This window comes from Python bivittatus, unplaced genomic scaffold, assembly GCF_059951505.1.
Source record: "Python bivittatus isolate LINGU-HERP-01145 unplaced genomic scaffold, Pbiv_v1 ctg000350_np1212, whole genome shotgun sequence".
Classification (NCBI taxonomy): Eukaryota; Metazoa; Chordata; class Lepidosauria; order Squamata; family Pythonidae; genus Python; species Python bivittatus.
The window spans coordinates 18,872,055-18,888,474 of record NW_028277074.1 but is presented as its reverse complement, the minus strand read 5'-3'; the positions used below and the strand labels follow the sequence as shown (position 1 = coordinate 18,888,474).

General features: G+C 35.8%; 2 protein-coding genes across 15 annotated transcripts in view; one reads left to right on the top strand and one right to left on the bottom strand.

The window, feature by feature from the left end:
- Window positions 1-18: 18 nt before the first annotated feature.
- Window positions 19-8,880, top strand: ATP5PO (ATP synthase peripheral stalk subunit OSCP). The gene is made up of 7 exons (XM_007420168.4): window positions 19-126; window positions 2,468-2,518; window positions 3,242-3,352; window positions 4,503-4,632; window positions 4,820-4,932; window positions 7,465-7,551; window positions 8,690-8,880. The coding sequence occupies exons 1-7, from the start codon at window positions 94-96 to the stop codon at window positions 8,801-8,803; spliced, it is 639 nt and encodes a 212-aa protein (XP_007420230.1). The 5' UTR covers window positions 19-93; the 3' UTR covers window positions 8,804-8,880.
- A 1,589-nt stretch (window positions 8,881-10,469) lies between these two features.
- Window positions 10,470-16,420, bottom strand: part of ITSN1 (intersectin 1) — a 120,791-nt gene continuing 114,840 nt past the window's right edge. For 7 of the 14 annotated variants that reach the window (XM_088144650.1, XM_088144648.1, XM_088144649.1 and 4 more), the window contains 5 exons: window positions 14,454-14,575; window positions 13,918-14,000; window positions 13,751-13,834; window positions 12,844-13,017; window positions 10,470-12,466 (listed from right to left, as the gene is read on the bottom strand). In XM_088144650.1, the coding sequence (XP_088000776.1) occupies window positions 12,318-12,466; window positions 12,844-13,017; window positions 13,751-13,834; window positions 13,918-14,000; window positions 14,454-14,575 (612 nt within the window). In that variant the 3' untranslated portion in view covers window positions 10,470-12,317. Of the gene's footprint in view, window positions 12,467-12,843; window positions 13,018-13,744; window positions 14,001-14,453; window positions 14,576-16,420 lie in introns of those variants that run through there. The other 7 variants (XM_088144655.1, XR_015796792.1, XM_088144656.1 and 4 more) reach the window with 7 other exon arrangements.

Below are 16,420 nucleotides of genomic sequence, written 5' to 3'. Positions count from 1 at the left end.
ACTACGACTCCCAGAAAGCCGCACTTGTGCGTCAGTCTTTGCGCGCGCTTCCTGTTGCCAGGCCAGGAAGGCCGGTTTGACCTAGAGAAGAAGATGGCGGCGGCGGCGGCAGGGTTGGGTCTGAAGGTGAGTGGTAATATTTCGCGAAGAAAAAGAGGGTGGTCCTTTATTTGTGGTCTCCTCATTCCGGGAACATCTCCGCCGTTCCTGTGAGGGTTCGGGGAAGGAAGAGTCAGATTTCAGGATCAAGTGGGATCCCGAAGATATGGAGACTGTGTGGAGCTGGCTTAAAATTAGGGCTCTGATTGATATGAAGGTGTAAAAGAGATGCTCTGAGCAAGCAATCTTCCATTTTCACTGCCGGATTTGTTGCAAAATCCTCCTTTTGGAACTTGAGAGCCGCCGCATGCCAGAACAATTTCTGAATGAAGCCCAAACAGCCAGCCGCATTTTTGCCTACCGCATTGTGCGAACTCAGCCCCTGCTTTGCTCGTGGTCCAGTATGTCTTGTGAACCCACAGTCTCCCCGAGGCGCTCGGCGAGAGTGCTTTGTAGCCCTGTCTGGCAATGTTGGTATCATGTCACGTTTTGTGAGATGAGCGGCTATATAAATTTGCTAAATAAATAAATGTCAGGAACGCGATTCATAACGCTTTTTTTCTTCCAAAAGGGAAAGACAGCGTGGGAAATGCTTGGGTTGAAAGAAATTCCCGAAATAGAATAGAAAAACTAGTTAAATATGCATGTGGGAGACACATAGAATCACAGAGTGGGGGCCGTTCTGGCTTTTGAGTACACACACACACAGAGTGCAGGAATCCAAGATGGCTATCCAGCTTCTGTGAAAACATATCAATGAAAGGAAACTCACAATGTGGTTCCACTGTTGAACTGCTCTTGATTGGTGATTATGTGCCATCAAGTCATTGTCTAGCAACCACATCATAGATGAACTGCTCTTACTGATACTTAAAAAAAACTTTCATTGGAGAGACAGTAATATAAGTGAGAGAAAAGCTTGTACAGAAGTAAGTTCATAACTACACCTGCAGGTTGTATCTATTTCGGGAATGCCTGTTTCTGGTGAAAAAGAATGTTTTTAAATATAAATATACTCTACTGGCCAGTAAGAAAAATTCAGACAAAATGTTTAATGTAAAAATAATTAGCTCTAATGTGTGCTATGGTGTCTGTGCCATCAGCAGAGAGAACTATCTCCATTGCCTCTACATTTGCTCATTTTCCAGCAGGACTGCTGGAAATCTTTTAAAGGCCTTGCTTTCAATGTCATCCTTGATGTGATCTTTTTTCCCTCTTTTTCGTTTATGATGCTGTATTTACCATAGCACGGAGTGTTGAGTTTCACCATATAAGTAATGTGAAACTTAATTCTTTTAGTTTTAGCATGCCTTTAGCATTTAGTGATTAATACTAACTTAAGACATGTATAAATAGCAGTATGCATCCAAACATACATCATTCAGATTATCTAGAAGCAGCCTATTTAGTGTTAGAAAAAAATACTCAGCCAGACTTTGTATTTCCAGAGAATATCAGAATGATAAGGTAGCCACCAATAACTTCTGTCATTAAAACTTTGGTATTCTCCATCAATATAGAGTATAATTTGGCCCAAAGAGTCTTAAATTGCCAACTCTCTACCTGGGAGTAAATCCATTTGAACTTAGTGACATATACTCCTCTACAGGTAAGTGCAGACGTGTGCTCTTTTCTATGTCAGCTCTCACCTATTTTAAATTCAAACCCATAATTTATAATTGTCCATGGGAGACATTCTGTGTGACCTGAAAAAAGTGTTAAGAGCCTCAGTGTACCAGGTTGGGGTTTTTTTTGTTTTTTTTTTTTGTGGATTAATGTGGAAACCTAAAAAAGAGGAAAGGACAGGAAGGCCTAGCGCAATATGGTTCATGGGGTCACGAAGAGTCGGACACGACTTAACGACTGAACAAAAAAAAAAAAGAGGAGCTGCTTTAATGAATAACAGAGATGCAAGGTCTTGGGCACATCTTCCAAATCATCATCGAATTGTGCGTAGCTCTAGAAGTAGCATTCTACAAGAAAATACAATACTGAATGACATTGAGAATTAATATTAATTAATTGATCATATTAATTAAGAATTAATATATTTCTGTATTTGCTGAATTAATATGATATTGCTGTAGTGTTGAATGCATGCCTTGTTCAACTGAGAATTGCTGAAATAACTGCTGTGGACAGTAAAAAAAAAAGCTACATTTGTGTATTTCTGGAAGCTGCGCTAGGTTAAAATCTACAGAATAAGTATTACACGGTGACGTATCTCTTATATATAATACAATTGGTTTAGAAATAAATTCAATTTTTTTATTAATATGATTTTTTAAACAGTTTATTTAATACCTTTCTTTTTTTTCTTTTTCTTTTCTTTTTTTTAAAAAATTAAATAGTAATTTTCTTCTTGTAGGTGCGGCACTTCAGTACCTCTCTGGTTAGGCCAGCATCCAAGCTAGTACAGGTAAATTTGTTTAACACAAAATATTGCTAAATTGGACCTTAGTGAAGTTTTTTACTCAAAGGGAATAACCACCTTGATTATTGAAGAGTATGTTGTAATTTAAGAAGTGAGAAGATAGCATTTAGCTTATGAAGAGCACTTTAATTAAATATTTTGGTAATATTCAATGAATTGTAAACAGATTTTCTCAGATATAAGTCCTGCTGGATTCAGACTTATTTTATTCCGAATGAAGGTTACAGTTTGTGTGAAATTCAAGAGAGAGAAAAAGCAGAATGTTTTCATAAAATGAGAGGAAAAAAATGAGAACCAAGACTAAAGCTGGTAGGAGAGGAAAGATAGATATCTGTTAAAGAGATGGGGAAAGAACTAGATAAGTGGACAGCAAGGGAATGTGTGGCTGTCCTGAAAAAGCAAGAACCAAAGCCCACTGAGAAGTCATACCTCTGCTTTGATCATGGGGAATCTGACTATCAAACTTTGCAGTGGGTGTTCTTTCTTCAGTCTGATAACAGCTGCTTCCACCATAAGGTAGGGTAACATATCCACACATCAGAGATACATGTGGAATTTTTTATAGCAAGATTAAAATCTTTACATCCCATCAATTTCAGTAGAATTAGTTGAAGTGTGTTCATGCAACTGTTGTAAATTGCCCAGGATCACTTACCTTGTATAGTAACATTACTAATATGGTTTAATGTGTTGCTTTTTCCCCTGCAGCCCCCAGTTCAAATATATGGGTTAGAAGGCCGATATGCCACTGCACTCTACTCTGCTGCTTCTAAGCAGAAGAAGTTGGATCAAGTAGAAAAAGAACTGACTCGGGTGTTGGTAATAACATTTTGCAGCTCTGTTGTAAATCTCATGATACGTATATCTGCTAAAGATGTTGGTGTTCATGGGTATTTGAGGAATATCTTTTTTAATTTTCTTGTTAGGCAAAAAAATAATCCCCCCCCCCCAGTTTAACATAGAACCAGAATAGTTAGTTTTTAAGTATTTTATGTAGGAAATACTAAGAATATGCACTTAATTCTTCTAGTTCAAGTAGAAACCCCCTAATTATGATAGAGAAAATCAGAGCTAACTAAAGATAAATAGAAGAGTACTTGACGTACAACAACAGATTTTTTTTTTTTTATTATTATTATTCTGGGAGCCACCCAGAGTTAATGGGAGTCACATGGTGTCTAAGATGGATGGATGGATGGATATTCAGCATTTAAACTAGATTGGTGGTAGGGATTTCTTACAACACAAATGGAAAAACAAGTTCTCATGAAATATTTTTTTTTTGCCTGGGATTACTGACACTGTATAGGACTACCTTTCTGTTTTCCTGGTAGGTATTTGACAAAGGCAGCATTTTATGTTCAGATATTGTTGTTAAAATGAAATGATCTTTGTAGCCACACGCAATAGCCTAGAGGTTTCTTCCACGCTGAAGGCAGAAAAAGTTTTTAAGTTATTGTAACCTTGTCATCTCTTTGTGCAATAAAGGATAGCAGAACCAAAGGATGTTGAAATAGATGTAAAAAGTATTTTTGTCTTTAATAAACTAAAGTCCTCCATTCTTTAATTTTCATACAAGTTATAAAAATATTAAAGCAATGTATTCTATTCACTTATTTTAAAAAGGCAATATATTATGGATTTAAAATGTGTTCAATAACTTTTGGAATGAAATTTCCATTCCAAATAACATGCAGCATTTATAAATTCTACTGATTTAAGTTATAGTCCAAAATACATTTTCTAAGATGGGAAGCTACTGGGAACTGCTTTTGACTAACTACGTATAGGATTAATCAGGAGATGAATATTATATTGTCAGTAGTATTGTGAATGGTAATATCATTAAACAATATTATGCCACTGAGCATATTTTGATAAACAGAACTAATTATGTCACAGTGAATTAACTGACTACAAGTAAAAATTATTTTGACCAACATCTACTTTCTTTTTGTTACAATTCTAGGCAGTAATGAAGGAGCCTAAATTGTCTGGCATTGTCATGAATCCTTATGTAAAGGCCAAAGTAAAACAACAGGTTGTGAATGATGCTTTACTTAAAGAGAAATTGTCTCCTATCACTATCAATTTTGTCAGTAAGTACATGTGTGGTGTCAATAGTAAATTGGACTGAACTCTACAAATGAGGTTTGAATAATAATCTGTAAAATACTTCAGAATGAAAAAGCTTTCCTTTGTAATTTGTCAATGTGTTTGTACTTCTAATATAGCTTGAATGTCCTTAAGTACTTCTAGTAATTCCTTTTATTTTTGTTTTTCAAGAAACACTTGCTGAAAATAGTCGGTTGCCTTACACTTCGGGTGTAATTTCTGCATTTGGTAAGATTATGAGTGCATACCGTGGAGAGATATTGTGTTCTGTAACTACTGCTCAGGTAAACAAATGACATACAGGCTATTATACTTCTATTAACTATTTTAATAGTTATAGATGGGTCACTGAGAATTAGGGATTCGGGATGGAAGAAATAACATGGTTACACACACTGAAAATGAATATAACTCCTATGAAGGAGCTCCATCTGACAGGATCCAGGAGGAGATCCTTTTCTGCTGTAGCAGCTGCCCTCTGGAATATCAGTCCCCTTGGTTAGATTGGCCCCAATCTTGTTGGCTTTTAGAAAGTCTCTGAAGACAAGGTTGTGCCATCAGGCCTAGGGATCCCATGGATATTGCAAGCCTGCAAGATGGCTGTATTGTCTGTGAGCTGTGGTTGGCACTCTCCCATGCTTTTATGATTTTAGTCTATTGTTTTAAATGTTATGTATGGATGTTTGTTTTTTGCTGTTTTAACTTGTGAGCCACCCAGAGTCATGTAAGTGAGATGGGCAGCCATATAAATTGAATAAAATAAAATAAAATAAATAACGTGGATTATTAGGTTTATAGTAGTTAAATAATTTATTCTGTCAAGCACTGCTAAATACATCAGTAAAATGGTCTATAAGCACATTCCTTTTTATTTAATTGGCTTGCTCCCTTATTTTAGACAATATTCATATTTTGAATAAAATAAGTACCCTTTGGATATTGTAAGAGGAGAGCCATGTTAAACAATCTTAGAAGGAGTCTGGAAACTAATACATTTTATTAAAAGGCATCAGCTTTTGTGAACTACAGCTTACTTCACTGCATGCATGAAGTGGCTAATCTTATGTGTGATGGGAAGGGAGGGGAAGACAGGGTGGTTATGCAGATAACATCTCATCAAATTTCATCAAGACCTCAACAACTTCCACCCCACCATCAACATCAGCCTTACTCAATCTACAGAACAAGGCCACTTCTTTGATGTCATGGTAAAACTAGACAATGGACACATAAACACCATGTTATACAGGAAGCCTACATTTAACTATGCATACTTACATGCTTCCAGTTTCCACCCAGAACACAGTACCGAATCTATTGTCTGTAGCCAGACTCTGCATTTGTTCAAACCCACTTGACAGAGATGCTCAACTAATGGAATTAAACCAGACATTCAGGAGATTGAACTAAGCACCTAATAAGATCAATAGACAAGTGGATTCCTAGAGAGGGTCCATTAGAAGACAGACTGCAAATAGAACACCACTGATTGTCACCTATAACTCACACCTCAAGCCACTCACATTCATTATTAATAAGTCACCATCCATATTGGACAGTGACACTTTCTCAGGCATTAAGTGGCAGGCCCATACTTCCATACAGACAACTACCCAACCTGAAGCAGATTCTCACATGCAACAAGAAACACAAAGGCAGATGTCCACTTTGCCTCCACTTTTACACCAACTACACTATCACAACAACAACTTCACACATAAGCATAGAGGCACCTTCACATCTTCCTGTAATGTGGTATATGCCATCATCTACCAGCAATGCCCCTCTAGGTTCTACCTAGGACAAACAGGCCAGACTTTGCACAAAAGCATTAATGAACACAAGTTTGACATTAGAGCTCAAATGAAAGACAAACTAATGTAACATTTGTAATCTCCCAGGACACTCTATGACAGATGTCAAAGTAGCTATTTTGGAACAAAGAAACTTTACCACCCCAGTTAAATGAGGAACTGCTGAACTCACATGCATCAAAATATTTCTGGCTATCTCAAAAGATCTCAACAAACACAATGGGTTTTAACACATTATAATTGTTAATTGATAATGTAGTTGTGATCTGTTCCACATGTAGCCTGCATCCACTTATCCAACCTGTCTTCCCCTCTCCCCCTCCACATCCAGTTTTAAATCCTACATCAATTTAATCACTTCATTGCTCAATTAGCTTGGTTCACAAAAGCTTATGCCCTTTAATAAAATTTTTAATCTGAAAAGGTGCTACCAAACTCCCTCTGATCATTGGGTAGAAATGAATACTGTTTTACCTTTGCTATTCCTTTTTGTAGCGTTTTTCACAGTTTTACATTACTGTTAGCAATCTGCATTTCCTAATAAATTCGGTCATGCTATATTTCCTTTTCTTGTTTTTGATAGAAAGAAAGGAGAAAAGAAGAATTAGAAAGAAAAGGAGACAGAGAGTTTCCTCTTCTTCCCTGTTACTTGTAGCATTGGAATTCCCAAAAGATACTTTAAGTTATAGTATAGTTTAGTGTAGTATAGTAAGAGGTACATGTATTATGTTTGCTAATGTCTTACGTATCTTAAAATACTTTTCACTCTTAAAAAAATTATTAAAATGTAATTTGCACATTTTATTTATTGAATGGAGAATTTCAGTTAATAGTCAAAACAATAAAATATTTTTAACTAATCAAGTCAGGATTCTATGCATAGCAAGCTACGCAATTCTTTTTTTAAGTAAAGAGATGCCACACATTCATCTTACTAATATGCTTAGAATTGAATGCTATCTGTCAATTCTTAAAGTTCTCTCTATTTGCCTGATATTTTAGTCCTTGGATGAGGCCAGTCTTACTGAATTGAAAACAACTTTGAATGGTTTTCTAGCCAAGGGAGAAATTCTAAAACTGGAAGTTAAGGTATTGATGCAAGTTATATAAATATTCTCTAAAGCAAAAGCCTTTTCTAGCAATCTAGAAGTAAGGTGGGAAGATGGGCTGACTCTGTTATCCTCATTAGTATTCTTTTATCTGTCCTTGCAACCTTTTCCATGTTTTGCTTTTCCAAATGTAACTATGCAAATTGAGTAATAAATGATAAAGTCTTATCCTAGGCCATAGGAACAAACCACTTTTACAAGTGGCAAAAGAATCGTATTTGTAGCCAGCCTTAAATTAACAAGCAGAATTTATTACTAATTCCTTGGCCCACTAATTTTAACATTTCTTTAGATGTTGGACTTCTTAATCTTTCCAACTTAAGTGTCTTCCAGATGTGTGGAGTTCAGCTCCCAGAATTCCCCAACTTGGGGAAAGTTGCTTAAGACCTTGTTCACAGAACAATAATTAGAAATAAAATTAATGTGTATTCACTATCAGATACATATACTAACTGTCTAATCCTGCTCCCTTGCATAGTCAAGTTATTTTTATTATTTTTATTATTTACTTATTTACAAAGGTTATATGCCATTCCAGTCATCACCGACTCTGAACAGCTTACATACCCTATTCTGTAAAATAAAGTTAATAATTATACAGCCAGGCTGCTGGAAAAGCTGGTCTTAATGGTACTTTGAAAGTGCAATAAGGTTGGCGCCATATTGGATTTCTGGGACAATGTTATTCTGAAGAATCACCAACAGTTGAAAAGGCCCATATTCAAGGTCCCTGAAGTGACATTCCTCACCTGAAGGGACACAAAGGAACTTCTACTTGATCTTATTGATCAAGTACTGATAATGGGAAGAAAGCAGTCCCAAAGACATATCTTTGGAAGTCCTGAAGATAGATAGATAGATAGATAGATAGATAGATAGATAGATAGATAGATAGATAGATAGATAGATAGATAGATAGATAGATTTATATACTCCCTTTTTGATAAAAACTACCAGCATTCAATCGTAAATGTTCTTAAAGATTTCAGAAGAATTGTCAAGATCATTTGACTATTCTGTCATAAATTTGATAGTACTGATTTCTCAAATGCAACTGCAAGCACAGCACATTCTAGTAATGTCTTATCTAATTAAGAATCTTGCCATTTTTTTCCTAGTCTGATCCATCAATCATGGGTGGAATGATTATCAGCATTGGAGATAAGTACATTGACATGTCTACGAAGACCAAAATTCAAAAACTGAGCAGGATCATGAGAGAAGTTGTTTAATGTCCATCCAATCATGAATTTTCATTAAAAACTAGTAAGGTCTATAATGAAAACAATAAAAATGTTTATCCTTAAAATAGTTGGTCGTATTTATAATACTTTAATATTAGATTTGATAGTTCTTCAGCATTGATGAATATATGTGTCTTTGTCTTGTTTAAGATACACCCTAGTGTAGCTGCTGTTTTAAAAAATAATTCTTTTTTCAAAAGCATGCTTCTGGAAACTACCAGTTGCAAAATTGAAAATGTGTTACTGGTGTTGCAATCTTATTCTGTCATCTGATGATGAAGAGCCTGCCCTCCCAAAGCATATTGCCTACACGTTTGGTTCATGTTTATAAACCTTATAGAGTGGAACCCTAACAGATTAATGGCTAGTGGTAATCTCTCTTTGGTTTTTGCTGTTTCCTATTATTACAAAACATGGACTAGTTGCTAGCTACTAATGGCAGGGATTGTTCCATTTATCTTGTATTGAAGGCCATGGTCTTCTGCAAGAATAATTCCACTGGATTTAAATTCAAGCAGATATTAAGAATAATTCCACTGGATTTAAATTCAAGCAGATATTAAATTAAATCCACTGGATTTAATTTCAAGCAGATATTAAGATTAAGTTCCAGTTGGCTCTTTGTGAATTCCTCTGTGGCCGTATGATACATGCAGTACTATATCTGTCAGAGGGATAACTAAAAGTCCAGCTGTAGAGCAAGGAGGAGGAACTCTTTGGGGATTCAGGATTGCATTTGATATTAAGTGATCTATCAGGATTACATTATAATAGATTTAAGGACAGAATCAAGAGGAATCAATCTCGTATTAAATGGCCCAAGAAGAGGATCTATCAGGATTACATTATAATAGATTTAAGGACAGAATCAAGAGGAATCAATCTCGTATTCTTCTGCCCAAGAAGAGGACATCAGACAGGCACCCCTCAGGGGGTTTTGGAGGGGGTAGTTTTTCTATTGAGACTTTTAAACACATGCTGAAAGTATTGCTTTTGAGATCAGCTAGTGTTAGCAAGGTGCTGAAAGCAATTAATTGGTCAAAGACACCAGATTCATAGCTACAGTAGCACATTCAGCCATAACAAAAGACTTCAGTAATGCAAAAGATAGGTGGGCATTGGCCAGGAAAGATGGGAGACAGCTCTCTTTAGTCATTCTGAAGAAGGTACTGTGTGTGTTTGTGAAAGAAGTTGAATGCAAATGACAAATCTAGAGGAGGAGTATCTATTTATAGGACCATTAGTACTAACTGAGTAACTAGAATGATTTATATGCTGAAATATGAGTTTTGCTTCATAGCTCAAATTTTGCATTCATGCATAATATATATGTATTAAATCCTTTAGATTTGAATTTTCCCTTGATGTCTGTGATCTTTTAACATGGATAAATAAATGATTTATCCAAACTTGGCAAAGTTTTATTGTCAGGTCTATTTATTAAGTGAGATCCTGTGAGTTGCTTTTTCATCAAAGTGTTGGCTTCCTGTCCTCTTCTAAGAATATGCAGCTAATTTGTTTTGGCAGTGGAGCTGATGCACCTGCTATTTTTTTTTGTCCAATAAGATTTCTCTAAACATTTTTTAAATCTATGAAAAGAAAGCAACAACCAGCTTTGTTAAGACTTTTTGAGTTCAAGCATGGCCAAAGAAAGTTAGAACAATGACATTTAATATTTTTCCAGCACGAAAGGATTTTCTTTTTTTCCTCTACATAATGTATTATTTTCATATACATTATATTTAATAAAATGTACTGATACAGAAAAAAGGAAAGTGTGAGCTTAGTACTATTTACATATTTTAATTCAGACATTTCCAACAACATTGAAAAATAAAAACTTAAATGATTTTTTATTGTGTTTTCAACCAGTCAGTGCTAAATAACTGCATGCCTGTTAAGTTAAACTTACTCTAAAACTTGGTCAGTTTAAAGTTTCTAACTAAAGTGTGTTTCTCTGGTCAAAAAAATACATAAGTATGTCATTTCTGATACAAAATTCTACACTATCTTCAATAAATAAATAGTAAACCAATTCTTAAAAGTATGAAATGTAAACTTTGTTGTTTCTCCAACATACAGGATTTTTAAAAAAATGACTGCTGAAAATAATACAGTGGCCTCCTTGGAAATAATACACAAACAGTTTCAAGCACAATTTACATTTATCACCAGACCTTATATACCTATCAAGTATAAAGCTATCCTAATTTCCTAATGGAAATAATAAAGGTTTGCTGTGCTAAAGAACACTCATCTCCACAGAAAACATGGAAACTAGTACCAAAACAACATGCAAAGAACAGCAAAGCCAACACAACTCACGAGAACATTGACGTGCTAACAAAACCATCAACACCTCCCATTCTGAAAATCTACAAAAATCCCCATTTAAGCATGATCCTTGGGTATCAAACGGAATAACTTAAAACAGAGAGAGAATGCACTTGTACTGAAATAAAATACTTTCCAAATTCTGTCAATGTGTCAAGTTCATCCAAGTTCTTAAGTCATAGTCTTTTGTTCAAATGATTTCCAAGCACCCTGCTGAATCAAGGCTTTCCTATTTGAATTGCAGTACATCAGTGAATCTTTACATTTGCAGGATAGCAACAGGTTCCTTTGATTGAGATCACTCGCTTTGCAGTCTTAGCACATCCAATGTTTGAAAGGGGTAAATCTGCAACTAATATTCTTGATGAGCTATAATATATTGCCTATGTAATTTCAAAATGATTGTATCAATTCATTTGACTGAGGCACAATGCAGTGTAATAAACTCTCCTAATATTTTGGCCTTGTCTTCATGGAGAGTAACAGCTTTTGTGGACTAGAGCAACTTTTCCTTGTCATTAGGTTAATCCCCATTTTAAATTACTGCATCTGGGCCAGCAGTTTTAGTTGTTAAATCTACAAAATATCTGCTTAACAAATACTATGAAAAAGCAGCCTTCAGCTCAGCTCTTGAAAACATTCAAGGCTACAGGTACCTGTCACTTCAACATTTCTTTCTTTCCTCTTGGTTTTTGAAAACATTCAAATATCATGAACTTCCTAAAAGAAATCCAAATATCTTACATGGCAAGAATGCATTCATGTTATAGATATTTTTTATATAAATATATTCACAATTTGTTTATATACTACTCTGAGGGGCAATAGGCACAACACGTCTAGGGGAAATCATGAGAAAGTCCAAAAAGTCATATTAGGACACCCTCTCGACACAGCATGCTGCAGGAACCAGAAAAAGTGCAATGTTTTCTCTACCTTGTCAGAGCACAGACTAAGCTCTGTTATTCTAGAAATTCTGAATACTGCAGCAGAAGTTCCACAGAAAACAGAACAAAAATAAAATGAAAATATTTTTCTCACAATTTGGAATTCAGTATTCTCAGAAATTAATCTGACTATTAAGAGTTGTGTCATAATATCTGCAGGGCAAATTATTTATCACTTATAAAAGAACTGAGCTATTTTGTAGAAACCTCTCATGTTCTTTTTAAGGCTCATCAAACAGCTGCAGATCAAGTCGGACAACTATTTCTCCTGTTGGGACTTCATGCAGGAGAAGACACTTTGTAACTGGTCCCTTTGAGCCCTGGTCTTTCTTAATATCAGCCACACGGATTTCTGTTCGACCTAAGAAATCTGAAATAGGAAACGTACATGATTATAACGAATGTGAATATTGGGATCAAGCTGAAAAACAGAAGCATACCTTGTGTATAGTATATATTTTATTTCTAGGAAAATGCCACAAAACAAGGAACTCTGTGCATGAACGTAGACCAGGTAATTTCCCTTTCAGATGCAACTATTGGAATTGTCTTATTTGCTGCATTGGAAGATCCTTGCTATTCAAGAGTGTATTTTCAATTATTGTCAAGGAGTGCTGTAAGAATGAGACATTTGAAAACCACCCATCCATGCACACTGTCATATGAACACAGCCCCACTGACTATATAGGCTTAGAAGAGCTGCTCTGAACACAAAACTAAGCTGAAAAATTAGAGGTGCCACTTACCATCAGGAGAGAATTGATCTCTCTCAAACACTGTTATGCACAGCACGTCCTGTTCCAAATCTTTGATAAAAAACTGACAGTTAGAATTCCACTTTGGATTGAGAGTGTCCTGTATGGTCTTGGTGATATGACACTGTGAGCCCATCGTCACTTCACAATATGGGTTACTCTTTCCTAATAAGAGAATTCAGATAGATGGCATAGCACTGATTACATATTTGCATCCATTAATTTATTAATTTAGTTCTATTCTTTTCACAAGACTCAGAAGAGTCTGTCATACATCATCATTTGTGTTTAAACAAGAACAATTTATCTGGCTGTTTGAGTGTATGAATGCTGTAAAATGAATCTGGCATCATTCAAAGTTAATCATGTTATGTGCAACTCGCCACTTGCAAGCCACATATTAACTAACCACTAGTATTAAACCCAAATGGCCCAGGCAGTGAATTCATTCCTTTCCCTGGAGATGGGAGGAAGCAGGAATCAATAAAACTTCACCTTATCTGTCTGCCTGAAATTGCCAAAAATAGATGGGCTGACCTGTGAAACATATGAAAGCTACTAACATTATTTAAAACTATACAGGCTGTGCTAGTCTAGGTAGGTAAAGATAAAGGTAAAGATGCTCTCACTCAAGCTCAGCTCCTGGTAAGTACATGGACACATGCAGAATCAGAATCAGGCAACAGCATGGAAGTGGTTTCCCACTGCTGCCTTCTAGATTTTTTTGTTTTAACTTCCAGTCTAGTGTTCCCTTGTGGTCAAGACACTGATTCAAATGACACTGTTAAAACATTGTATTTTTTCTGACAAATGGTTTTACATTAAGCAGATTAAATAACCCTAAGTGGTGCCTTCTGTCACACTGTGAAAAAAAAAAAAGAACAAATAATGTTCTTACCATGAGATCTGCAGGGCTTCAGTTCAATACCTTCAACAATGTTCACCATTAACCTTCCAATACCTGTTGCCCTTTGGGATCGGACTGTGGCAAGAACAGGCAAGATTCATTATAATATTCTTCTGTTATTTTGGGGAAAACTTAAAACTGTACCCCCAGTGCAGTACCTAAGTATGCTTTTTCCCTCTTCTTCTTCTCTGTTTCTATGTAAAGTTCAGAAGCAGCTTTGATTTTCTGAACCCAAGCTGTCCTTCAGAAAGAGAAGGTGGAAACAAAGTTACCCATTGTTATAAAGGGCATCAGGTAAGCAAATCTGATTGCATGGAAGCATGAACCTATTTTAGCTCTAATTCTTAAGGCCAAACTGGGTGAGATATGAAGGATCTGTGCACAAGGTCTTCTCCATGAAAAATAAATGACAATAGAGTGGGTTGACAATGCAGGGAGATGAGGGTCTTTTCCATCTTTTTGTGCTTCTTTTCTCAATTAAAACTACTTTCTGACCAAAGTTGTTACTGAGCATATAAGCATAAAAACATAGTTGCTGTGAAATCAAAAATGGGAAAATGGAAAGTTAAGTGTTAATAACACTGGATGCTAGAAGACAATGAAACAAAGTATCTGTTGCATGTTTGTGTGATAGAACAAAAAAGAGAACATTCAAAGTCCAGTAATGTTCAGTGCTAATACAATGGCGTTTTACCTTTCATTTATACTTTCTGCACGAAGTGTGTAGACTCGATCAATATGTGAGATATGGAAGATGGGCTCATCCCCAGAAGGATCCGTAGGCAGTTTTACCAAAACCTCATTTAGAAATATAGGCTGCAGAAATATTAGGCAACATTCAGTTTAACCAATTTGGAATGAAAGCCTTACAACAGATGTTAAGCTTAGCATACAACTGACTGGTATGCTGCTGAGTAGATATTACTTTTTCTTTTCATACAAAATATTTGCCATGTATCCACTCCAATCTAGATTTATTGTGTATCCACAGGCCGTAACTACATTATTTGCAAACATATTCAGAGTTTTTTTTTTTAAAGAAGTCCGCCATCCACTGGGAAAAGAATTCAGCATATTTGCAAAGATGCATTTGGTCCTTCTTTCCATAAAGGCTGTGTACTGATCTGCTCAAGACAGTAGCAACATGGGCAATACAATACCTGGAATATTATCACTTATATCTGAAATATAGTTATTATAGTATCACTTCTAGTCCAATGCTACAAATATTGTCAAGAACATGGGCATTAAACCAAAGAATACCCAAATTTTGTATAAGAACTGGGGTGCTTTTCCCATGCCAAGCTTGGGATCAGCATAAACAGTATGCCCAGAACACAGGAAAAAAGGCCTCTACGACCAGCAACAGCCTCAGAAACATCCAAAACGCTTTGTTGGTAGTGTGAGACGCTGCCAGGCATAGAACCTCAGCAACCATACACATTCATCAGTGTCACTATCCTCATGCACTGAGCAGAGATTTGGCCTCAGTAGTTTAAATGGCCCCTTCTCATTGTATGACTCTGTGATACTCACAGATGATATGTCCCATAAAACAATTTATATCTACAAAGTTTAAATCTGTATGCTTAACCAACATGTTCATTTTTTCAGATTTAGCATTAGGTCAGTGATGGCCATGAAATTGTTTTCCAGAGACCATGCCATATATTTTGTGGGAAACAACTTTAGATGTTTATAATACTGTATTTTTCCATGTATAAGATGATACATTTTTCTAAAATTGTTACACTAAAAATTGAAGGTCGTCTTATGCAAGGAAGTAAGCCGCGCGGTTACGAAACTGCCCATACTTTGTCTCTGCAAACAGGCTTCCTCCAATCACGAGCCTTATGTAACTGACGTCAGCTGATGCTGAACAAACCAATTGGAACACATCTCATTGGGAGCGTGTAGGCAGTGCGCAGATGCGACAGGGACCGGTAATGTCAGAGCATTCTGAGCCCATAAAGATGTCGGAAAATAAAAAAATAAATAAGCGAATGTCTTACTCTGCAAAATTCAAACTGAATGTAATCAGTTATGCAAAAGAGCATGGAAATAGAGCTGCAGAGAGACAGTTTGGACCTCCTCCCACTGAGTGTATCATGTAAATGTTACCTAATTACTAAATAAAAATGTGTTCTGCTTTATCTTTAAAATATTGATTTCTTAATTTTGGGTTGGAAAAGTGGAGGTCGTCTTATACATGGGGGCGTCTTATTCATGGAAAAATATGGTATATCACAAATATACATTCTTTGTTTTGTGTGCCCTCCGTATCTTCAATTTATAAATAGCTATTTAATTCTATTGGGAGTTTACAGTCACCACCAGGAATGATCACTATACTAAATGTATAAGTGGAAAATACTGATTTGGTTTAGCTGATTTATCTGAAAACAGGAAGAGATATCAAGGCAGATCTATAGCAGAAAATGTTTTGCCATTTTTATTGCATGTTAATAGTAATTGTGATGCTTTTAAACTATAGTGAATAATTTGTCCAAAGCTTGACTTAATTGCTTCAATTAATTCACTAATATCAAAAATCCACAGCTTGTGGGAAAACATAAAGAATTGCCAGAGTTAGACTACATGAGAACTATTGAGGATACTGTATGTTTTTGTTCCATCTCTGCTTCTGGGGTAAACAACGTG

Coding starts and splice junctions, on each gene's coding strand:
- ATP5PO (XM_007420168.4), top strand. CDS start 94: ATGGCGGCGGCGGCGGCAGGGTTGGGTCTGAAG. Junction 3,353..4,502: donor AAGAACTGACTCGGGTGTTG/GTAATAACATTT, acceptor TTACAATTCTAG/GCAGTAATGAAGGAGCCTAA. Junction 4,633..4,819: donor TATCACTATCAATTTTGTCA/GTAAGTACATGT, acceptor TTGTTTTTCAAG/AAACACTTGCTGAAAATAGT.